Source organism: Leptomonas pyrrhocoris, assembly GCF_001293395.1.
Source record: "Leptomonas pyrrhocoris isolate H10 chromosome Unknown, whole genome shotgun sequence".
Classification (NCBI taxonomy): Eukaryota; Euglenozoa; class Kinetoplastea; order Trypanosomatida; family Trypanosomatidae; genus Leptomonas; species Leptomonas pyrrhocoris.
Window position 1 is genome coordinate 19,350 of NW_015438383.1, and position 22,946 is coordinate 42,295.

A 22,946-nucleotide genomic window follows, 5' to 3' on the forward strand; every position below is an offset into this window, starting at 1 on the left:
TCTATTTACGCCGCACCGTTGCGAACATTACTGACCAGGCAAACACCCCAATGCCCAAACACGTGCCACGTTGTTCTCTCTTTTCTTTCCTTTTCATTTCTCTTTTCAAAGAGATCAACAAGCGAGAACGGCGGCATCTGTGCGTTCGTATTTCTTCTTTCAGTGGCCGTTTTACATACCTCTCACGGTGCAATGGACGCACCAGCAGGTGAAGTGAAAGCAAAGAAGGACGGAAAGGAAACACTCGAAGTTGAAAACGAAACAACGCAAGTAAGAAGAGACACGACGTCTTGGTTATTGTTTTACTCATTTTGATAGCGCTAGCAGTAGAAGAATGGCATGAAAAGCAGCTCCTCCACGGTGGCCCGCTCCGCAGGCTCCGCGCGCAGGCATGCCATGGCCACCTGCTGAGCCTCCAGCGAACACAAGCAGGCTGGGTCCACCTGCACCACGATGTCTCCGCGAATAACACCTCGCAGAAAGGCGGTTGCAGAAAGCGTCTTCAGGTCGGCGGTGGTAGTGGGGGACGGCGTGGAAGCTGCGGTGGCGACGGGCGGTGTCGACCCAAGCGAGGCGGCGCGTCCACTCGCCGACAGTCGCCCGAGGGACGAGGAGACAGGGGGGGAGGCGCACGGCAGCAATGGACCGCGGTTGGCGCTCCCGCGAACATCGCTATGGCAGCTGCAAACGGAGACCGGCGGAAGGAAGAGTGAGGTGTCATTGCCGGGCGGTGCAGGCGTGACGGACTGCCGAAGGTGCTGATGCGGTTGTCGCCGCGGTGTGTGGCTCACAGTCGGCCGCGGTGCTTCCGGCGCGGGGTAGACGGTCGCCCCGGTGCTGCGCCACACCCAGGGCAGGCGGCCCGTCATCACCTCGTAAAGGCTCAGTCCAAACGACCACACATCGCTCTTCATCGTCGGCGGCTCGCCGCGCGCCACCTCCGGGCTCATGTACAGGGGAGTCCCGCGCAACTGCGACACGTCCCCCGTGCAGTTCAGCAACGCGCTCGACTTGGTCACGCTGGAGCCGAAGTCGCTGATGCGGCACCCGCCGTCGGTGGCCAGCAGCATATTGTGCGGCTTGACATCCGCGTGTACAATGCTGTGGCGGTGCAGATACGAAAGACCGCGCAGCACGTCGGAGGCGTAGCGCCTTCCCACGGTGTCGCTCAGCCCGCGCGGAAAGTGGCGGACCAAGTCGTGCAGCGAGCCCCCGGCAAGAAACTCCATCACGATAAACAAGTACGTGCCGACGTGCGACCACGAGATGCAATTCACAATGTACTCACTCCACAGCTGGCAGGACGTGTTGACCTCCTCAACCACGTCCGTCATGCGCACGTCGTGGCGGGCGAGCTGGATGCACTTCACAGCCATGATGACCCCGTCCGATGAAACCGCCTTGTACACCTGCGAGAAGGCACCCCGGCCGACGCACTCCGGCACGAGGGTCCACTGCTCTCCTTTGGAGTCTTGGAAGGAGTGCGGTGTCGGGTCGCCGCAGACGAAGTTATCCGTCGCACTGCTCGGGAGGGAGCGGTCCAGCGACGCGCAGGAGCTCCCGCTCAAGCCTCGCGCCGGTCGCTCGTGTGCAGACGGCCTCCGCGTCGGTCCTGTCAGGCCACCCGACGACGTCGCCGCATTCAGCGCGGGCTCGTTGGCAGACAGAAAGGTGATGCGTGGCACGTGCGGTTCGAGGTCGTGCACGAGCAGCGGCTTGTAGGTCTGCTGTTGTGCAGGCGGGGTGACAGTGTAGCCGAGGGTTTCGAAGGGCGGCAGCTCGAAACGGCAGTAACGCGGACGCCGCGGCGAAAGAGACAAGAGCGTGTGGATTGCATCCGTGAAGGCGGCGCGCAGCGGTGGATCGAAGGAGGGCAGCGGCCGCAGCTGCTCGAGGGCCACCTCGTACAGCCCGTCCAACGCACTCACAAAGACCTCATGGTAGGCGGTGATGAGCTGGCGAATAGCAGGGCAGAGGCTCTCTTTCGGAAGCAGCAGAAACAGCGTGATGGAGGTGCGCGGGGCGTCGAGGCCGCCGCGCGGGACGATGCTGTCAAACGGCAGAAACACGTACTTGCGCGTGTGCCACGAGAGGACAATGCTGTCCGTCGTGATGATGCGACCGAAAAGCACGCTGTGTTGTCGCAGCCGCAGCACAAAGTCCACGCGCTCCCCCGCAATCACGCGAGCGTAGCGATCGTGGGCACCGCACGTGCCGACGCTGACGTTGCCCGTGTCCAGCAGCAGCGAGAGGCGCTTCTGCTGTTCCGGCGTGAAGCGAGAAAATATGCGCACGGCGCACTGCAGCGCCCGTTTCGTGTGCAACGGGTCCTCGCGGTGGGCCCCGAAGGAGACGACGAGCACGTCGGGGCGGAAGACCTCGACGGTGCCGCTATGCAGCAAGATGAGGTCCATACACATCTCCATAAAACGACGCACCTCGCCGCACGCCAGCTCCAAGTTCCTCGCTGCGTATCGGTAGCTGACCGTTAAGGTGGTGCAGTTCACTGTACGGAAGGATGTCGTCCGTGGGAGGGCGGGGAAGTCGAGGTGCATGACGCCTCCATGCATCACGGCGGTGTAGGGGGAGAGAAATGAGCTGGTGGAGGTTTCTGACGGACGGTGCGAGTCGCCTGACGGCGGGAGCAGCGGCAGGGGCAGCGGCGTGAGTTGCTCGCCGGCGGTCGTCTGGCCTCGTTCCAACGCCGGCGAGGGAAGGAAAAGAGGCGAGAAGGTGGGGACCGAAGTCGACTGCGCTCTCGCGCCAACAGGCGCTGCCGCTGCGGAGCCGCGAGTGCTGTGCTCCTGGTTCAGACGAGCACCCCACGCCATTACTCGATCGGGGTATTCGCCCAGCACCTGCGCAGACGCCTCACGCATCATCACCACACCATTCTGAGGCCCAGGAAGCCTTTCCGCCATCTCCAAAGACGAGGAGGAGGACAGAAGAGCTGTTCTCTGCGTCGCCGCTGCAGCGACTTCGTGCTCCGTCACGAACAAACCCTGTGGTGAGAAGGCCTTTAACTCAGACAGCGCCGCGCGGAGGCTGTTGTACGTCTCGTAGAGGTCGAGCACCTCCCTCACCCAGAAGTTTCCTCGTCGGGTGCGCTCTCGCAGAACGCCGCGCTCGCTCTCGGAGCCTTCGTCGTCGATGATGCCCATCGTTGTCTTCTTCATGGAAAGACACACGAGCTGCAGGGGACGGGACACGCGCCACCACATGAAAAAGGTAAGGGCCGCCACAACCGTGAGAGCCACGGCGGCGATGACGACGCTTGACACCAGGTCGGACTCCGAGGTGGGGAAAAAGAACGAGGTGGGGGTGAAGTCACGGTAGGCCATCACAACGCCGGTGTCGCGCTTTAAGAGCGCCTCGGTCACGACGTTGTCGCCGTCAATACGTGATGTTATCCACCGACCAGGGCTTACCTGATGTGCCATGGGGAGCCGCTCCGCCATGGGCGCCAACGCAGCGACGTGCTCGTCCGACTGCTGCGTGCAGGTTGAATTCTTCACCTCGTCAAGCACGCGCAGCGACTGCACCATCACGGTGGACTCCGTGGTAAGCCCCACGAGGGCGCCCGGATCGCAGCGTGTCACGTCGACCACGGAGACGACGGCGTGCGTGCAGTACACACCGTCGCTCGGCAGCTCCGGATCGAGCGCGAAGCGCGGCGCTTCCGCGGGCACCGGTGCGTACGTGAGGCACTCGTAGTACGCCATGACGTACTCCATGTTTTGGCGGCCACAGGCGACGGCGTCGGTGCGCTCCGTGTATCGCGCCACCTGCGGCGTCCACAGCCCGTTGCCCGCTGCGAACTGCGGCTGCCGCATCATGCGCACGTGCAGACTGTGATACCGCGATGCTCTGTGCACCCTGCGTGCTGCCGCGTAGTCGAAGCACGCGTCGAAGGATGCTCTTGTGACGTAGTCTGTGACGGTGCCGTTGGAGCGGAAGCACGTGGTGTCGTCGCGGTAGCAACCCGCGCTAAGAAGCGCCGTCTCCTCCGCACTCCACCACACTTCTTCCTGCGCCACGTGCGAAGCGACGGTGGTAGGCGGTCGCAAGAGTTCGAAGACGACGTCGAGTTCCACCAGCGGAGCGTCGAAGGGGACGAGCGAGGCCGAAGCTGTGGTGTGCTCCAGTGTGTAGGCGATGCGCGAAGAGGACATCTGCAGTGCGTCGTGCGTCTGCGCCGTAGACTCCACGTACCGTGCGAGTGTGCTGATCGACAATTGTAGCGCCGTCCTCGTCGTGGAGGCACTCATGCGGACGCTGAGCACAGCGCTGCTGCTGAGGAGCGCAATGCACACCACCACCGCATACCCCGTCAGCAACGCCGACATCGGCAACAGCATCTTCCCTCGATGTGGAGTTCTGGGTTTTTGGGGAGGGGATTACTGTTTACACGAAATGAGAAAATCCAGTTATCAGAAATCCAATAAAATATAAAAATAGAAAATATGCGCTCGTTTGATGGCCTTTTTCCTTTCGGCTGTTGTTATGGTAAGGCCGTAACTCTCGTAAGCCAAAGAGAATTAGTTAAAAAGAAACCCACTGCTCAGGCAGACAGTTGAATTCGCTTAGAACAGCGGAGAAGTACTAAACCGACGCAGGCGATAGGTCGATGGCGGTAGGCGCTGCAATCACTCGCTACCCCAGAGAAGAGAACGATCGTAAAATGAATGCGAAGTGCAGATACGCTTCTATACAACAAAAAATACTGTCGTAAAGTATAGGAAGACAACACCAAAGGCAAAGGCCTCTTACGATAAAGTACAGTAGTAGAAAAAAAAGGGAGGAACGCACAGACCCACACCGACAAACGCACTCACCCACAGAAGCCGGGATGACAAAAGCTTTCTGTGTGGCGGTTGTCGTTTGTGTAGCAGCCGTGCACCGCTTTACTGGAGATAAACAATCAAAGGGGACCGAATTGTTTAACTGCAGATATATAAATATAAATTGATAGATATAGATACTGATATTGATATATCGATTATACAATAACAGGAAAGCAGAGAAAAGAGGAAAAGCGAACTGCAATCAGCAAAGGGTGGATTTGGCGAGAGGAGGCGACTACCACGTGTGAAGGAAGAGCCAGCAAGGGAGTTCAGTAGCGGCACACGGGCAGATATTATTGACAGCACAAAAACCAGAATACAAGAGCCAATTAAATAAAAACGAAGTTTGATTGGAGGTACATACGCTTTCAATACTTATAAATACGCTTCACATTATCCGCTTTCGTCGCTGAAGTTATGAGATGGTTCAGGTGTGTGAGCTGGAAACTGTTGGCTTCTACGTAAGCGAACAGCAGCACCGTTAGAAGTCCAAAGTTTGGTTTCTTCAATAGAGGAACAAGTACAAACAGTGGCAAACTGACACGATTGCTCGCTCGCTGAACGAAAAAAAAATTCAAGGAGATGAAGAAACACAAAGCTGGACCGCCCTCCCACTGTTCTTGGCGCGAAAACCGCTGAGTGGAGTTTCCTTTCCCGTAAGTGAGCGGTAACCGTAAAAGAAAAGGAAGGCCGAATTTGCACAACAACAAAAAACCGGAAAAGACAAAAAAAAGGATTTTTAGGAAGACACACGTGATGCGCGGAGCCGTACAAAACAAGACATATGGCTTCGCTTTCACAAGTAATGCTATTGGAGAGGGAGAGGGAGAGGGAGACAAAAGAAACACTACAAAAAAGCACCTGGAAAGGGTTTCGTGCAACGCGAAAACACCAGAAACTTATTAATTCTAGGGCGGGCTCGATAAGGCACGCCGCCAACCCACCGACTCAGCGATTAACGAGGAAAGGGAAACTGGAACGGGCGAAGAAGAGGGGTGCACGAAACGAAGGGCCGAGTTGCAGTACAACAACACGCACACGCAGAACACACACAAAGTAAACCCAAAGGGGGACCAATTAATTTACGCTCAAGGTCCGCCGTATGGTTTACTTCTTTTCTGTCTCTGCTTTTTTTTTAAAAAAACAAATAATAGCAGAAAAGATTTTTGGGCGGTTTGGCAATGGGGTCTGTTGTATGTGCCGCGTTTCTAAGTTACAGTAAAGCAAGAAACAAAGCTGACCTCGCGCAACCGCACAATGCAAAGCGCAGCTGAAACCAGAAAATGAAAGGAGTGGGAGGGAGCGGGAATACAAGAATAAGAAAGAAGAGAGACGAGGAAAGAGAAGAAGGAAACGTCACAGTGAAATAGAGAAGTACTTTTAACGTAATGAACAACAAAAACTTCAGGCGGCGCGTTTGGTTTGATTTACCGAAGAAGAAAGAAATAAACGGCAGTGGCGGACCTACGCACCGCCAAGCACGCCAACGCCGCACCGCACAGAAAGAAAACCAACCTCTGCCAACCAGGCGTACCGTCGCACTCAAGCACAGAGAGGGAGAGAGGGAGAGGCGTCGTGGAGGTGGCGAAACTAGAATTTAAAAAAAGGAGAAAACAAAGAAGGGTGGAGATCTTAAACAAGACGCCGATGCATCGATCAGCGTCAGCGGCGGGCCAAACTTAGGAGAGAAGAAAAGCGTTTTACAGCTGCTGAAAGCACTCGTTCACGTGTTGTATAAAAGCGTACGAAGGAAAGATATATTTATTGAAGGCGAATAAATATATATCTTTATTTAAGTATAGCGGAAATGCTGCATCAGAGCTGACGAGGCGATGCAACTCAACAGCACGAGTGAAGTGACGGATTTGGCGGCCTGTGTGTATTCGTGTGTCCGCAAGAAGAGAGCGCGTCATTTGTTGTTTGTACGTGTCGGTGGATGCGTGGGTGTTCGAGATAGAAACACAGAGGAAGGAAGGAAAAGAAGAATGGAGAGAGATGCGCCGGGCAGCATGCCACACAATGAAACACCGTCGTCGAGCACGAAATGCCGATAATGCGCAGACCTTCTTTTCGAACGGCATGAGAGAGCAAGTGCAGGTGTATGCATATATGAAAAAAAGGCACCACTTTTCTTTAGTTTCCGTGCCAGAATGCACCGCGGACACGGCACACCGGCTTCAAAGCACTAACACCGCCAAAAGAAAGAAAAAGGATGAGTATCGACGTGCGTGCGTGTGCGTTTGCAAGCGCACCGCATACAACCATCGAAGGACATCCTCCGTTAGCGCCGGTGATGCGCGCCTTACCCCGTTTCTGCAGTCTTTTTTTCAAATACTTTTTCGTTAGTCCTCCGGTCCACCTGCAGAGCAAATACATGAAGTAAAAAAGAGGTCATACAAGAGAAACAAAAAAAAAAGAGGAGAACAAGGGAAAGAAATGGTTAGACATGAAACGTTCCCCAGTTACGATCACCAAGGTAGAACGGCAGATGGCGCCGACGTCACAGCGAAAGAGAAGCGAAAGCGCTCTTCAGAAAAGAAAGCCAAAGAAAGACGAAGTGCGAAGAGAGAGAAGAGCGAAGACAAAACAAACAAAACAAGAAAAAACGGCGCAGTGCCATGTATAGCGCAGCTGAGCCGATGAGGGCAACTTAAATCGAAAGAAGGATCACCGCGTAAAGGAATAGAAAAGGAAAAGAAAAAAAAGGGCGAGTCATACCAAAGGGCATGCGCGTTACGGCGATGCGGCATGAGCACCGGTAGAGACAGAAAGATGTTAATAATAATATATACAGATACCATGTTTACAATCCAAAAGACAAGTTCAAAGAGGGGGAGGGGAGGGAAATGCATTAAAAGGACAACGAGAGAGAAAACAAAAGCCAAAAACTATAAAAGGCACACTCGAGAAGCACCGCACAGAATACCTTCGATGGTGTAACACGTACATGTACGCCTCACGTGCTCAGTAGGAAAAGAAAAACGGGTGATCCACAACTTCCCATGAAATGGGACGACGCTGCGGAGACTCCTGCAGACACGCGTCGATGAGCTGATACGCCTCTAACGTGGGCAGGTCCTTCTGTTCCACGCGCACCTGCACAGTGCCGTTGGCGATGCCCTGCACGAGACGCGCGTCGGATAACCCCTGCACCGGCACCCACTCAACCTCCGGCGTGTCTGCCGCTGCTAAACTTGGCACCGACGTCGTGCGCGGTGCGGCAACGACGGAGCTGTCGACCGCGCTCGAGTGACTACTGTTGTTGGCGTTCGGGGTCTTGGGTGCGGTGCTCGCCGACCCGTCAGCGGCGTTCTTCAGGCCGTAGACGTCGTGGACGGCGTGGAGCGCCGCGTTTTCGATCACGGCGGCCGCAGTGGCCGACTCGGAGGCCACCGCCACCGACGCAGCAGCAGGACTGTTGCCACTGCGGTTGTTGCCCGCACTGGCGAGAAGGGATCTACCCGGCACGGCAGGCATCCCAGCGTTCTTCTTCATCATCCACGGCTGTCGTCCCGTCAGCAGCTCATACAGTGTAATGCCGAACGACCACATGTCGCTCTTCATGCTCGGTGGGTCACCGCGGGCCACCTCCGGGCTCATGTACACGGGTGTGCCGCGCAGGTGGAAGACATCCCCACCGGAGGACCGCGCATTTGCCTTGGTGACGCTGGAGCCGAAGTCGCTCAGTCGACACCCGCCATCCGCCGCGAGTAACATGTTATGCGGCTTGAGGTCGGCGTGCACCACGCCGTTGCGGTGCAGATACGCCAACCCACGCACCGAGTCAGACGCGTAGCGCCGGGCGATCTGCAGCGTCAGGCCGGAGGGAAAGGCCGACATCGCGCTGTGCACGCTGCCGCCGGACATGTAGTCCATGATGATGATCATATACGACCCGACGTGCGCCCAGCCGATGTGGTTCACGATGAAGTCGCTAAAGAGCTTACAGGCGGTGTTGACCTCGCTCACCACATCCGCCAGCTGCACGTTGGTCGCGGCGAGGTGGATGCACTTGAGCGCCATGAGAGAGCCGTTCTCCGAGATGGTCTTGTAAACCTCGGCGAAGGCACCGACACCGATCATGTGTGGAAAGCGATGCCAGCGCACGCCTTTGTGGTCCGTGAAGACGAGCGGCAGTCCTTCTTCGCTGTAGTCGGTGCGACCTGTGTCGCCAGCACGAGAAAGGTTCTCGGTGTAACACCGCCTCCGGTCACCTCGCTGGACACGGCTCCACGACTCGCTGCCGGGTGTGCGGTCCGTGCCGGAGCCAATCGTGTCATCCGTGATGGCAAAACTGCGTGCGGCAGTGGTGCTGTCGCGGCTAAACGCTCGGCTGCGCGTCCGTACCATCCCAGACTGCGTCCCCGTCGTCTTACTCCGATTCGCATCCACCTCCAGGGTGCTGATAAGGTTCGGGTGCATGCTCGCGTTGTCGCCGCTGCTGCCGCCATCGCCGGCAAAAGCGTGTGACCTACTTCGGTCGCCTTCGTTGTCGACGTTCGGCGCCGTGCCGGAGCTGCTGCCGCCACCGAAGCCGAAGTTGATGGAGACGTGCTCCTCGTCCTCGTCCTCGAGTTCGTTGATGTGCAGGCGATCGTGTTGGTACTTCGGTTCCTTCAGCTTCACTATCACACCGAGAGGTTCGAACAGCGGAAGTTGGAAGCGGCAGTAGCGGGGGCGGGGTGGGTTCATGTTGAGGAGGTACTTGTACGTCTTGACGTAGCCCGCGACGAGCTCCGGGTCGAACTGGCCGCCACGTGCGACAATCTCGAGCGCTTCCTTGTATTTGCCGCTGCTGGCGAACGTGTACGCCCGGCGGAAGTCTTCGACGCTCTGGCGGAACTCCTTGTTGTTGCGCTTCGCCGGGTTCAAGACGAGGAAGAGCTGGCAGCCATGCGCGCGATCACTCTGCGTGATGACGTAGTCGAAGGGCACCACAAAGTCCCCCGGCAGGCAGAGGGCCACGCGGTCCGTCACCACAAGCCGGCCTAAGCCCAGGTCGTAGCGCAGCAACTCTACCGCCCAGTCAAAGCGGTCACCGAAGATCACAGGCGAGACGCGGCCGTTGGCTCCGCATATTCCGCAGTAGAAGGAGCCCGTATCCACAACGAGGCGAGTGCACGCCCGCTGCGACACGGTAAGCTTCTTGGTTATCGTAATCGCCGCGGCGGTGGCCCGCTGCGTGTGGAGGGACATCACCGCGTGGGCGCCGAAGGAGACGACGATCACGTCGGGGCGGAAAACCTCAATCACGCCACCGTAGCGGAGGATCGTGTGAATGAAGATGTTCATGAGTCGGTTCACCTCCCCCTCGAGGCTGTGTTCGTCGATGTACTTGAAGGAGTAACGGATGCAGACGAGGGAGCAGTTCACGTTGCGGAAGCGGTTCACGTCGCTGGTGTAGACGGAGCGGTTGAGCCGCAGCGAGGCACCCTCCTCACGGAAGGAGGCCGCGTTCAGTGAGCTGACGCCACGGCGGAATTTAACGTGTCTGGGGCTCGGGCTCTCAGGGGGGTTCTGCTCCCTCATCTGGCTTGATCGCCGTCGTTGCGGCTGCTGCTGCTGCTGTTGCGGCGGCGGCGACAGGGGAGGTACGCCGGCGCGATCGACATCGTAACTCTGCTTGCGTGAGGCATCTTTCGCCACTGCTTCCGCGTTCAGGGCGGCATCGCGAGCGAGGGCGTCGTCGACGGTGCTCACGGCTACGACGGAGACGATGCCCTTCGACATCAAGCAGTTACTGTTCGGTGCCGTGCTGCGGCGGTGATGAGTAGGCGGTGGAGAGTCAGGCACACTGTCCTCGTCGGCCAACGCAACAAAAGAGGGGCGGACGGCTTGCGGAGACAACCGCCGTGGAGCTTCGCTCTGGGGGGTAAAGGTCTCGCCAGAGGTGGTGGTCTCAGGGGAGCTGTAGCCGCCCGCTCGACCAGCCGCCTCCTGACCTGCCTCGTTGCCGTCATCCGTCTCGTCGTCGTCGTAGTCTTCGTGGTATGCCGATTCTTCCTCATCGCCGCTGTTGTACGGCCCGCCGCTCATCAGAGCAGATAAGAGAGAGGTCGTGTCCATGGGATCGCTAGCACCGACCAGCAGACCCTGCGGCATGAACGACTTCAAGTCCTTCAAGGCCTGGCGCAGGTCGAGGTACGAGGCACAGAGCTGCTTGACTTCGGAGATGATGGTGTAGCGGGTGATGGGCGCCATGTGATGCTCGTAGGTCAGATTGGATGCGTTTTTCATGCTGGCGCAGATGAAGCTAATGGGCACGACGATGGAGATGGAGATCACGACGGACAGGATGACCACCACGACGATCATCACAACGGAGATGGCGATTGCAATCTGCTGGCTGTGGTTTATCGCCTTGTAGAAAAAGGAGTGGGGGGCACGATCGGCTATCACGAAGGACAGGCCGTTCGGCTGGGAATACCCAATCACCGTAAAGACGTTCGGCTTTCCCAGCGAAAAGTACTCTGTGCAGTCGGTGAGCAGCTCCGACTTGCACGACTTCAGGAATTTGTCGATGGCGTCGGCGATGTCCGGGTCGGGGTCGCACAGATCATTCACGTTGTCGACGACAAGCGTAGAGGTCAGGAACACGGTGGACTGCGAAATGTAGTTCCCTTGGTCAAAGGTGTCCGCCTCCGTCACCTCCACCGTCACCCCCACCAGCTGCCTGCACCGTTGTTGATTACTGCCGTCGTTAAGCGTGTACACGTCGGTACAGTAAAAGAAGTCTGTCGTCTTCGCCACGCGGACGCCGTGGCACAGGTGCGTCGTGAAGCGTTGGGCGTATTCGATGTACACGTGACTCCACCAGCCAGGATCATCCGTCTGTGGGTAGAGGTCCATCGACTCGAGGTAGCGGGCGTACAGCGGGGGTGGGCCGTTGACGGAGAAGACGGTGGACGGGTCTATCGGGTTCACCGTTTGTCGCCGTTTATATTTAACGTACTGCGTCGTGTTGGCCGCAGCATCGTAGAGGGAGCACAGCTGTGTCTCACGATCGCACCCGGTCATGTACCACAGGTTCGTCGTCGTGTCGAGCTTCAGGCTGAATGTGCCCAGATACTTGCTGTTGATGTTCATCTCCGGCATTGTCATGAGCTTCCACGCCGGGATGAAGTCGTTCACGTTTTGGCTGGTAATGTCCGTGAAGGGCGTGAGGTACAAGCGCTCGAGCAGCATCGCGAGGAGATAGGTCGTTATTTCATAGTGGGAGATTTGGTCTACCGCCGCTTGCTTCAGTGACGCCATCGACGCGCGTGCCAGCCGGAGGACTAGTCCATTCATCGTGTTCCGCGTCAATACGGAAAACACCACCGTGATGGTGACGAGCGCAGACGCCACCAACAAGGCGTAGAGCACCAGCACAATGACAAGTCGAACAGAGGCCATGGTGGAAAACAGGAATAAAAAGACGAGCAAACAACTTAAGGGCAAAACAAACTGGAAAAGTATTTATAAGCACACCATTCCGATATAATATTTATATATTTATATTTACATTTAGATGTACCAAACGCCGTCGCACAGGTCTCTTTAAAGCAAAACTGGAAGGAAGAAACGAGGAAGAAACGAGGAAGAAGGAACCACAGAGAGATTTATGCAGCACTTCGAAGTCACATTAGCACCTTCGCACCGCAACCACCTCGTCACCACACTCGCAACACAGCTCTACGAATCAGCAGCGAAGGAAGATAAGAAGAGAGCAAAAACAAACAAAAAAGAAACAAGTTATACAACGGCGCCAACTGTCTTTGTACGTGAGTGATTGTGTGCTTAAACTTTGCGAGGTGTCGCAGATCTTTGCTGACGTAAAGAAAAACGAGTAGAGAAAGAAAAGCAATGTATCCAGTACTCTCAGCACACGCATTCACATAAAGATTTATGCACGTATATATATATATATATATATATATATACACACAGACCAAGAGCAGAGGAGTGGAAGTGGAACAAGAGGAAAAGAAAAAACAAGAGGGAGAGGCGAGACACAAAAGCAAATGCAGTGGTACACCTTCTACACGCACCTACACTGGAATAGATACGTACGCGTACGCGCGTCACACGGAAGCGAGAAAACCAGCGGACGGCGAAGCGAATTACAGAAGTAGTCTCTTCACAGTTTTAAACACGGCTGTGACACGAGAAGTAGAAAACGAATTTTTCCTTTTGTTTTTTGTGATGTGTCTCAGACTGACCGTTCATTCGGCTTTGCGTGCGGCGCATTATGTATTATCCGGTGCAGCCGTGATAGGTAAGGTAGGGGGGGGGGGAGAGCGATGCGATGTCGCGAACACGTGAGAGGGGCATTGCATCGATGCCGCGGAGGGAGAAGGAGTAGAAAGAGGAGGGAGAAAAGAGGAAGGTGAAGGGTTTATCACCACCGGAGGATGCATTCTTTCCTTCGCGATACTTTTTGTTGTAGACATTGTGAAAGCGGTCACCGGAAAAAAAAAACACACCGTGTTCTCTTTGACAATGCGCGTCTACTTCCATCAACTCCGCGTTCTGCTTTGGTACCGTGGGGCAATACCGTACGATTGAGTACGTCCCTTCGCTTTCTGCTTTTGATTATGGTGCGATTGCATCTGTGAAGGAGAAGGATTACAGCCTCCGCCATTACAACTTACGTAATTCAAACACACCAAGAAATGCTCCTTCTGACCAGAAAAATAACACAGCACTGGTAAAGAAAGGCAATGTAACACACACACACACACACACACACACAGTTACGATGCTGCATCGTAGAGCAACGATGTGGGGCCACGCACGAGTACTTCCTCGATGCCGCCTCTTTTAGCATTCACCTTCATTTCCTCATCGTGCGCCGCGGCGTTGTTCTCCCCTCCCGTCTCTTCCTTGGCATCGCTGACGGTGGTGTGCACCGCCTCTTGGACGGGTGCCTCAGAGAGGTGGCTATGGTCGATCGCGGCGATCACCGCCTGCCGAAACAGCGAAGGCGACGGCAACAGCGCCGCATCTTCAACAGAGTCTACCCAGCGGGTGAGCCAGTACACGGCGAGCAATACTTTCCTGGGCCGAGCATGATCGCCTTTGTGGTCTGCTGCACCGCGATGTACATCCACCGCCCATGAGTGGACAGGGCACCCCGGCACCGGCGGCACCGGAACCCCTAACAGCTGCGGCAACGGAACGGTCGGGGGCGGCGGTGACGCCTCCGCCGTGGTGGCCGCCGCCGCCGCACCACTCCACTGCAGTGCCCCCTCAACATCCGCCAGCGGACTCAACACGTGCAGCGCGCGCACCGGCGTCGCGGTGGGGATTCCTGCCAGACGAGCAGCGATCGCTTCCTGCAAAGATGCAGCGGTCCTCTCGCCTTTCGTGTTCCACACGCGCGCCGCGTCCGCCCACTCCGTCGCCGCAGACGTCTTCCCGAAGACCTCCTCCAGCAGCATGTAGTCGTGATAGCGCATACAGACCGCCGTTTCTTCGCCGCTGTGAGGGTGCGGACTGCCCGACATCGCCGGGGAGGCCACCGTGAAGAGCTTCACGAAGGACTCCATAAAGCGCTGCTGCTCCGCCAGCGGCCACACCTCCATCAGCTGCCTCCACTGAAAAGAAGGGGGAAGGGTAACGAGCAGCGGCGGGGTGCAGGACGACGGTGCGGACGCGGCAGTGGACGGCGACGGCGAAAAAGGCCACACCGATAGCGTCTTACACCACGGGGAGGTCGCCACCGGTGGGGGAATGGCTGCCAACATATCTCGCACGGCCTGCGCAAGGGGGGACGGTTGTTGCCGCGGCTGGTCCTGCTCCTGAGACGAGGAAGGGGTGGCGGAGGCAGCAAAGCGGCCGTTACCCTCGTCGCTGTTCGTCAGAGAAGGTACAAGGCAATCTGCCCGCCGCAGCACCACCCACAGTTCCTGTAACGCGCCAACCGTCACAACCGACAGCGACGGCGCCACCTTTGCGACGGCTTGGCCGGTGCAGCGCCTACCATGTTCGTCCGTTGTCGAGACACCCAACACGGCGGCGAACTCACCTACCCACTGCTGAAAAATGGCTGCTGCGGCGGGCGTGTGAAGGGACGAGGCGGCGCCACTGTTGGGCTCGTCCTGCGTCACCGAGGCACCGGTGAGTAGCAGCACAACCCGCAAAAAGAAGGTGCGCTCCGCATTCACGGCGGCCGTGCTACGCGTCACACGATGCTGCGCCACGGCGCCGCTCGTGAGAAGATCCAGCATCGCAAACGCAGACGTCATCGGCGGCGTCGCCGCGGTGGTATTCGTGTCGACGGCGCGCGACAACAGCGTCGTGGCCACCGCCGCCTGCACCACGTCCGCCGTCAGTGGAAGCCGAGTCTGCATGAAGCACAGCAGTCGCTGCAAGACAGCGGCAGGGGCGGACGTCGAGTCGCCGGCTTGGGCGAGGCAGACAGCGGCCATGTTTTCTTCCTGCAGCGCCAAACTCCGCGAAGACGGCTCCGCCAGCTTGTTGAAGAGCGCTATCGACCGATTTGCAGCCCTCGCCGCACCGCACACGCGCAGGCAGCCGGCCAGCACATCCGGGTGCTGCACCACCTCCAGCGAGGAGTTCAGCAGCGTACGGCGGTAGAGGTCTTCCAGACACTCCATCTTACTCCGCGACCCAAGCGGCACGCGCGCGAGGGCCAGCAGCAGGGCAGCAAACGCGCGTCGCACGGCGGTACCCCCGTCCTCTGCCGAGTAGCCCACCTCCGTCTCCGAAAGCATGCGACCGTACAGCTGCACCACCATGTTGAAGTGCTCTGCGTTGGCGTCTACGCAGTCCGCAAGTGGCTTCAGGAGTTGCATCGTAACGACGGGGTAGTGCGTCAGGGAGGTGGTCCAGGCAGAGCCGGACGAGCGTGCCTGCGCCGACGGTGCTCTACCGACGTCGGAGGCGTCACTATCGTCCTGGTGCGACAGGAGCGCAGTGGTGGCCGCTCGATGTACGAAGAAGGCGTACGCGCGTGCGAACCCGCCGCTGCCGTGTACGCGGGATGAGTGGCCGTCGCGACGAAGAGGAACAGAAGACGACGACGACGACGGCGACGTGGGGCGGGTGCACTCGCGAGCCACACACGTCATCGCTGCCTCGTACACCTCGGCGCCGTCCGCTTCGTACCACGCCTGAAACGCCTCCACGTTCCGCTGCGATTCCTCCTCGCGTCGATAGTGGAGAGAGGAGACCGTACCTGCGCCGCGCACCACAACATCAACGCTGTTTATGAAGATGTCCATGAGATGCTGACCGACGTCCTCTCCGTGACACGCAGCGGCCAGTCGCAGACACGCGAGCATTACACCGCGCTCCGCCGCCGTCAACAACGCCGCCGTGGCCGTCGGCGTCAGCTGTTCACGGCTGCTGCTGCAGCCACTGCCCTCTTTCCCATTGGCTTCAACAGTGTTAGAATGCGCATCAGCATTCCTTTCCTCGCCCACCAGCCAGGGTGCGGCGCAGCAGCGTACGACGGCGCGTGCCTCAAGAACGCTCTGCCGCCATGTGTTGGACAACGAAACACGCGTTTGAACCGCTGCAGCAGCGGTAGCAGCGCTGTCACCGTCAGCATCGGCCACTGCGGCTTCGGAGACAGCGGTGCGGCGGCGGCGGTGCTCGCTGCGGAGGCCGTCCGCAATGAAGCGGCGGCATCGCTCGATTCGAGCAGTTTCATTTATCAGGAGTTGCAGCCGCACCGGCGAAGGAAGACTCGCCGACCACCGCAGCATCGGCACTACCGGTTGATGACGAGCGTCGGACTCGGTGGTGGAGGCATCACTCGCCCTTCGCTGTGGGGCGACGACAGAAAAGGGGAGGAAATGTGTTGGAGGATAACAAAACTGGACACATGCGCCTGCACACCAGCTTGGCACACGCGCATCAGGTACGACGTCCACACAGCGGGAGACACCGAAGGGGGCCGCGGTGGTGTTGTTGCGTCATTTATTGTTGTGGGTCGAACCTCTGGTGTTGTCGACGCTGTCGTTGTTGCTGGGGCGGGGGTCGCCGCGGCGCGGTACGCTGCCCGGTCGATCACGCCCAGCTCCTTCATGAGCGCGGCGCTGGCGGCGGCGGTGGCGGTACGGTGGACAATCGAAGGCGCCAACGCAGCCAGTGCCTCGTCTTCCTCTCCCTCTTCTTCTTCCGACACGCCCATCACGTTGGCCGCGAGCGGACAAGCGTTTCCGCGACTCCCCGTTGCGCCTGCACTCTGCGATAAACGTAGAGGCTGTGCGTCGTGCTGAGTCGAGGCAGCACGCACCGCCTTTTTGAGCTGGCGTGAGGCATGTATAAACCGCACCCACGCATCTCGGCGGCGCGACTCGTCCGCCGTTGCGGCATCAACGTGACGAGACGACGACGAGGCGTGAGCGACCGCGGTGGTGAGGGCTGACGTACGCCATGTCGTCTCTACCGACGTTGTCCGCTGTGTAGCGAGATTGCTTGTTGAAGCTGACGCTGCACGCAACACGATGGCGCCATGTCGCCTGCGAAAGGCAGAAAACATTCGCAAAGAAAAATACGCTTGACGAAGCAGCTCTCTTCTTGCCGTGGTTGCTATAACCGTGAGTTAAATACCGCTTTGACGCAAAAAGCGGCGAGTAGGTACCTCCGCACAGCGACACCACAAGAAAAACAACGTTCTGCTGTTTTTTTTGTATTTTAGGGGAGGAGGAGGGGGGGGGGGTTTCAGAGCTGTTTCACAGACGTAGAGAGGAGGAGAGATGCGACGAGTAGAGTGCGAGAGCCGCCACGCTCATCAGCTCATTTCGCCAATGTTACCAGACATAACGTGGGTCCGTAGAAGCACCTTGTCGACACCGTAAACGTCAATTATCAAAGCAAACTGCTTTGGAAACAAAAAAGGAGGCGCTTCCGATTCATTCGGTGACATATGCGATGAACTACCGCGTTAGAAAGAGGAGTAGCTCTACAGAGAACTGGGATGGATAGCTGAACGGCGTGCTCTCCTGGTGTCGTTCCTGATGTACCTACGCGGTTGGGTTTACGTCTGTGAGCGCATCCTGTTGAAGCGCAACCGAGTCGCCAGCGTAAATACCCACACATACACACACACACGCCATCTCCGCCTTCATATATGTATCCCCACACCGTTGTGTTCCATAACAGCGGAAACACCAATCACCGCCCGCTACAGCCACCGCTGAAGTCCAGGAGGACAGACGACTCACCTCTCTTTTGGGCCCAACACACGAACGCAAGCCGCCGTCGACACGAAGCGGCTGCCCACGACAGCAGACTGCGTCACCTGGCACACCGGGCTGCCGCAGCGTCCACAGCAGCCAAGAACCACGGCGGGATCGCTGCGGTGGTTCCCATCGCGCAGGCACGTCTCCCGCCACGACTGCGCGTGCTGCTCACTAATCCGACGCCCACGCAGACGGACCAAGTCACCCTCCACCGCCAGCCCACGCTGAGCCATTCCCGCATCTGGCACGTGCACCCGCAACGCCTTCGTCGTGCCCGACGAGGGCGAGTCCGATAAATTGGCGACGACGGACTTCTGAAGCACGGTGCGAAGGCGAACGGCGGAGTTGGAGAGGGGAGCCACAAAGGTTGGCCAGCCACTGCTGTGATGGCCGACACGGCTGCCGTGCACCAAGTCGCTGCTGCAGAAGACAGGGGAGTTGCACCCCCGGCATGCGTAGAGACAGGCGTCCACACTACCCTTCCTTGCGGCTTCACCGTCGACTGGTGTGAAAGGAGGATCGAACATGAAGTGAGTGGGCAGCGCTGCGGTGTGGTCTCTTCGGCGTGCGAGTGAGGAGGAAGACGGTGACGCAGGAGTGCGCTCCGCCTCCAGTGACGGAAGCACCTTCTCCATTGCTGCACCTTGTGGTCCGTTGTGACTCGTGTGAAGGAAGGTGGGCGGCAGCGTTGACGTGCTCCGCCGATGGCCACTCCACAGACCAGCTGAGGTCACACCACTCCCACGCTGCGCTGCGGCGAGCAGGACACGTGTGTGCGCCACGACACCGGTGGTTGCACTCTGTATGGGTGTTCGTCTACGCATGAGCTCGAGCGTGTGCAGCAGCGGGGGGCAGCGCAGCAGACGGCGTGGTCTTCGCAAGCTTCGAGTACAGCAGTTCATGGAGCAGGAACAGATCTTCCATGCAGCGACGATCAAAGCATGTGTTGTGGTGACTCCATCGTAGCATGGGAGAAGAGAAGAAAGGAGGCAGAGACGGCGAAAGAAAGAAGATTCCAGTGCAGCGCCACGGAGTATCATGTCCTGCGCCTTTTCGCTTCTCGTAGACGGTGGACGGCAAGCCGAACCACGACGCACGATTATTTTTTTTAATTCTCTCATCACGCATTACAACCGTTTTGTCGCGAATGGTGGTGCCGTGCAAAAGCACGTCAACCTTGTTTCTCTCTTCACGGCTAAGTGGTGGCTCACAGTGAACAGCCATACAGCCGCAGGTTTGACCTTCTTTTTAATGAGGCGACTACAACGCCATCGGTGGGTGTGCCCAGCGAAAAGATCATCATTAATCCATTAGATACAAAAAGGGAAAAAGTAAGAAGCCTTCCGGTGTCCGAGGCAGCAGGACGAAAACCCCGCGACGGATCCCCGCACGCGACGCCCCACCACCTACACCCCCCGACAAGAGATGGTGCAGAGGAAACCCATGTCACACCCAGCACGAATCGACACACGACGCAGCTGCTCAGTCCCATGCTGTGCCGTTGTCTGTCGTTGATCAACGGGCCGCAAGTCTCGTTGTGCACGCTTTTATCTTTCTTTCTCTTTCTCTTTCCTTCCTCCCTCAGGGCGAGGACACCGTGTTAGTTAATGAAACGTCGCTTGACCCACAGCGAAGACACACACACACACACACACACACACACACACACACCAACGGACCAGCGTCCCAGCAAACCAAAGAGTCAAAAAAAAAAGGGGGAGCGTCGTTTGCACCCAACGACGGTCCCTCTTTTGCCAGAGGAACACCACTATTTTGTTGTTGCTTAAAGAGGGGTGGGGGTCTTCGCCTCCTCCCTCCTCGTCGTCGGCAACATCGCATGTTATCGTAAAACGCGAGGGATGGACGAGTGCGCAGCTCAGCGCTTTCGTTTCTTCTTGGAGCTATGTGCTGCACTGGCGTTCGTATTGGCGACGCTTTGATGCCCCTTAGAAGCAACACCGGCAGTAGCACCGCCTTCCGGCTCCTCAGCTCCGCCACGCGGCAGCCTCGACCCCGCCAGCTCCTTACGGAGCACCTGCCCAATGTTCGACTTGAAGTAGTTCACCGCCTTCGCCGTGCTGAGAATCGCGGTGTGTTTGTTCCGTTGGCTGTCCCGCAGGCGCACAACACACTTCGTCGGCGCTGCATCCACACCGCCGCCCTCCGTCGGCTCTGCCGTAGTAAAGTGGTACTGCTGCTCCCGTGCGTGTTGCTGCTCTTTGAAATAGTCCTCGGCGGATGCGGAGGGCGTGGCGCGGGTGCGGTAGCGAAAGAGTATCGCAGCCTCACGCGTGCACACGTCCTCCCACTCCCCCCGGGTCAGCGCGAAGTCGGGGATTTCGCCGGGCTTCTTCTCTTTCCCGTCCGCAACCCCCCCGCTGTGCGTTTCGACTAGCTGATTCAAGAAAGACCCAACCGGCGCAGGCGCTAACATCAGTGATGCGGCGGCATACTGCTCGGCCAAGTACGCATCACCTTCCTCCGTCGGTGTGCCGTCCGAGTTGACGAGCTCGCCCTCTCGCGCTTGCTGCCACGCGCTCTCCACGTATGCCTCGGCCTCTTTCAGCGCGGCTACGCGGCGCTTCTCTGACAGCACCGCTCGTTGCTGCGCACGGGTGCGTACGACAGCCGCGTTGGTGGCGAGAGGCACGCTGCGTGGGCCGAAGCCTCCTTTCAGCACCATCCAGATGGAACCGCCCTGCTGACTGCGGCGCTGCGAGCCGCGGCGAGTGTCCTTCGCTGGTTTGCGCGTCGACATCTTCGCCGGCTGCTTGTTCGCTGTCGGTGCAGCAGCAGCAGCAGCAGGCGAGGGGGTGCGACGGACGTTGTGCTGCTCCTTGTGCTGAGCCTTGGCGACGTGGAACATTTTAGCCAGCTCAGCCAGCAGGGCCTTCTCCTCTGTCGGCTTACGAAGACCTCCGTTTCGTGGCGGCATGGCGGCGTCGGAGACGATTTGAAAAGAAAAAAAAAGGAGGAGATTCTTTTTTTGGCTGTTGTGGCGGTGGTGGTGGGAGTGGATCGCCGTTCTCCGCCTTCTCACCTGTGTACTGAGGTGTCGTTATGCAGCTCCAAGGTGAGGACGCGTTTCCACACAAGGGCACAAACAGAGCCGAAGGAACACCGTTGATGGCGACTACGCAGTCCTCCGGCAGATCGCGTCTCAAGTGCTCTCTCTCTCTCGAGCGCTCTCAGTTGTATGGAGGAGAAAAACGGTGCCTCTGCCCTTTTCTTTTGAAAGTGGTGAAGGGAGGGGGATGTGAACTTAGAAATACAAAAAAGGGGAGGCCAAGGAAGGAAAAAATATATAAAGGTGCGAGGCGTGCGGTGTTCGTCTGCCCTGCGTGCATCGGTGTTTTACGCACCTTACCGTCATAAGCGGCGAGCAAACAGATAGAAGCTAAGGGAGGGGAAGCTAAACACGCTTCGTCTTTCTACTGCGGATATCACAGAGTCGAGGTCCTCGAGATATTTTCGCTGCTTGCTCCTCTTTCTTTTTCCTCCCCGCCGCTCCGTTGGGCTGCGAGAACCAGCAGTGCCTGAACCCCATCACTTCTGTGTTCCCATCCTCGGTGGTGCGTGTGAAAGGCAGCGGCGTTCGCAGTGGAGGGAGGAGGGGAGAGTCAGGACTCGTAGCATCGTTTGCGCGTGCGTGCATTTTTTTTTGTCCTTTTCGCGACAAATAAAAAAGACCCACATCGAAGATGTACGCGGTGACGCTGTCGGAAAGATTTTTACGGTCTATTAGCGATGTCCGCGGCTGCCCCGATACATTTTTTTTTGAAGTGCACCCCGCGAGAACGGCCAAACCACACGACAACTCCTATACAACAACAGAAAAACCGATGCGGAGAAGAGCGAATACGAAGAGGCGGCGCGCCGACCGCTACCAGATTTAGCGGGGGTCACAATGCCCACATAAAGGCAGCAAAAAATATATATACACGAAAGAACAGAAATGAAAACAAAAAAGGCTACGCGCTTTCCGAAGCGCATCGACGGCACACCACATTAACAAAGAAATCGAATCAACGAGAGAGAGAGCATATTTTAATATCTTAATTTTGCCTTTCGTGGTGTCCGTTTTTCGTTCTACAAAAAGAGAGGGGAAAAGGGGAAAAAGTAATGAACAAAACGAAACAAAGAAAGAAGAAAAAGGGGAAGCTGACGATACTTCAACGCGTTCCCCTAAACATCATCATCGGAAACGTTAACGGAGTGCGAGGGACAACGACGCAGTCGGAGAAAAGGCAAGACAAAAAGGAAGGTAGTGAGTGAGAGGAAAGAGAAGAACAAGATATCGTAAAAACGGGAAAAGAGGAAAGAGATATGAAAAGAAAAAATCAGAAAAAGGCCCCGGAAGATTCGCTCTTTGAGGAAGACACACGTGTTCAACAGCGGCTAACTCTCTCTCTCACACACACAGACACCCAAACACATAGCAAAGCTACTCCACGAGCACCTTCACGCGGGCGCCAACGAAAACAAGAAATGATTAGGAGCGCGACAGACGGGTGTACCGAAGACACTGATAATACGGTAGTGGGGTTGGAGCAACAGAAACAAAAAAGAAGATGTAAGAAAAAGAAAGTAAAACAAAAAGATCGGGGAAGACAAGTACGATGAGATATTTTTCTCACAGCTGCACTTCGCGAGGTCAGCTTCAGCGTCGCTTCGTGGGTGTGGATCACACACACACACACACACATGCATACATTTACATATCCACAGGTGGAAGAACGACAAGCTATTAAAAGAAAGAGAGAAACAGAAACAAGAAGGCGTTTCCTCAGCGTCGAGCAGTCCTGTGATCAAAATCCCAGATCTACCGAAGCACAACCGGTGGGAGGGGGGGAGGGGGGGGGGGGAGGAATGTGTAAAGCAAGGAACAGCTGCATTACCCTAAACT

At 57.3% G+C, this 22,946-nt stretch overlaps 5 protein-coding genes across 7 annotated transcripts; all 5 read right to left on the reverse strand.

Annotated features, from left to right (window-relative positions):
- Positions 1 to 320: 320 nt before the first annotated feature.
- Positions 321 to 6,718, reverse strand: ABB37_08855 (putative MAP protein kinase; the record flags this gene model as incomplete). The annotated part of the gene is made up of 1 exon (XM_015807986.1): positions 321 to 6,718. The coding sequence occupies exon 1, from the start codon at positions 4,356 to 4,358 to the stop codon at positions 321 to 323; it is 4,038 nt and encodes a 1,345-aa protein (XP_015653271.1). The 5' UTR covers positions 4,359 to 6,718.
- A 1,090-nt stretch (positions 6,719 to 7,808) lies between these two features.
- On the reverse strand, positions 7,809 to 13,057 carry ABB37_08856 (putative protein kinase; the record flags this gene model as incomplete). The annotated part of the gene is made up of 1 exon (XM_015807987.1): positions 7,809 to 13,057. The coding sequence occupies exon 1, from the start codon at positions 12,237 to 12,239 to the stop codon at positions 7,809 to 7,811; it is 4,431 nt and encodes a 1,476-aa protein (XP_015653272.1). The 5' UTR covers positions 12,240 to 13,057.
- Positions 13,058 to 13,431: 374 nt separating this feature from the next.
- ABB37_08857 (hypothetical protein) lies at positions 13,432 to 17,477 on the reverse strand. The gene has a single exon (XM_015807988.1). The coding sequence runs from the start codon at positions 16,556 to 16,558 to the stop codon at positions 13,580 to 13,582; it is 2,979 nt and encodes a 992-aa protein (XP_015653273.1). The 5' UTR covers positions 16,559 to 17,477; the 3' UTR covers positions 13,432 to 13,579.
- Positions 17,478 to 18,018: 541 nt separating this feature from the next.
- Positions 18,019 to 18,996, reverse strand: ABB37_08858 (putative mitochondrial hypothetical protein; the record flags this gene model as incomplete). 2 transcript variants are annotated; one of them, XM_015807990.1, is made up of 1 exon in its annotated part: positions 18,019 to 18,996. In XM_015807990.1, the coding sequence occupies exon 1, from the start codon at positions 18,940 to 18,942 to the stop codon at positions 18,019 to 18,021; it is 924 nt and encodes a 307-aa protein (XP_015653275.1). In that variant the 5' UTR covers positions 18,943 to 18,996. The 2 variants fall into 2 exon arrangements, with proteins under 2 accessions (XP_015653275.1, XP_015653274.1); XM_015807989.1 differs by having other exon boundaries at positions 18,019 to 18,958.
- Positions 18,997 to 19,916: 920 nt separating this feature from the next.
- ABB37_08859 (hypothetical protein) lies at positions 19,917 to 21,302 on the reverse strand (the record flags this gene model as incomplete). Of its 2 annotated transcripts, none has more annotated exons than XM_015807992.1 (1): positions 19,917 to 21,302. In XM_015807992.1, the coding sequence occupies exon 1, from the start codon at positions 20,973 to 20,975 to the stop codon at positions 19,917 to 19,919; it is 1,059 nt and encodes a 352-aa protein (XP_015653277.1). In that variant the 5' UTR covers positions 20,976 to 21,302. The 2 variants fall into 2 exon arrangements, with proteins under 2 accessions (XP_015653277.1, XP_015653276.1); XM_015807991.1 differs by having other exon boundaries at positions 19,917 to 21,269.
- Positions 21,303 to 22,946: the final 1,644 nt, after the last annotated feature.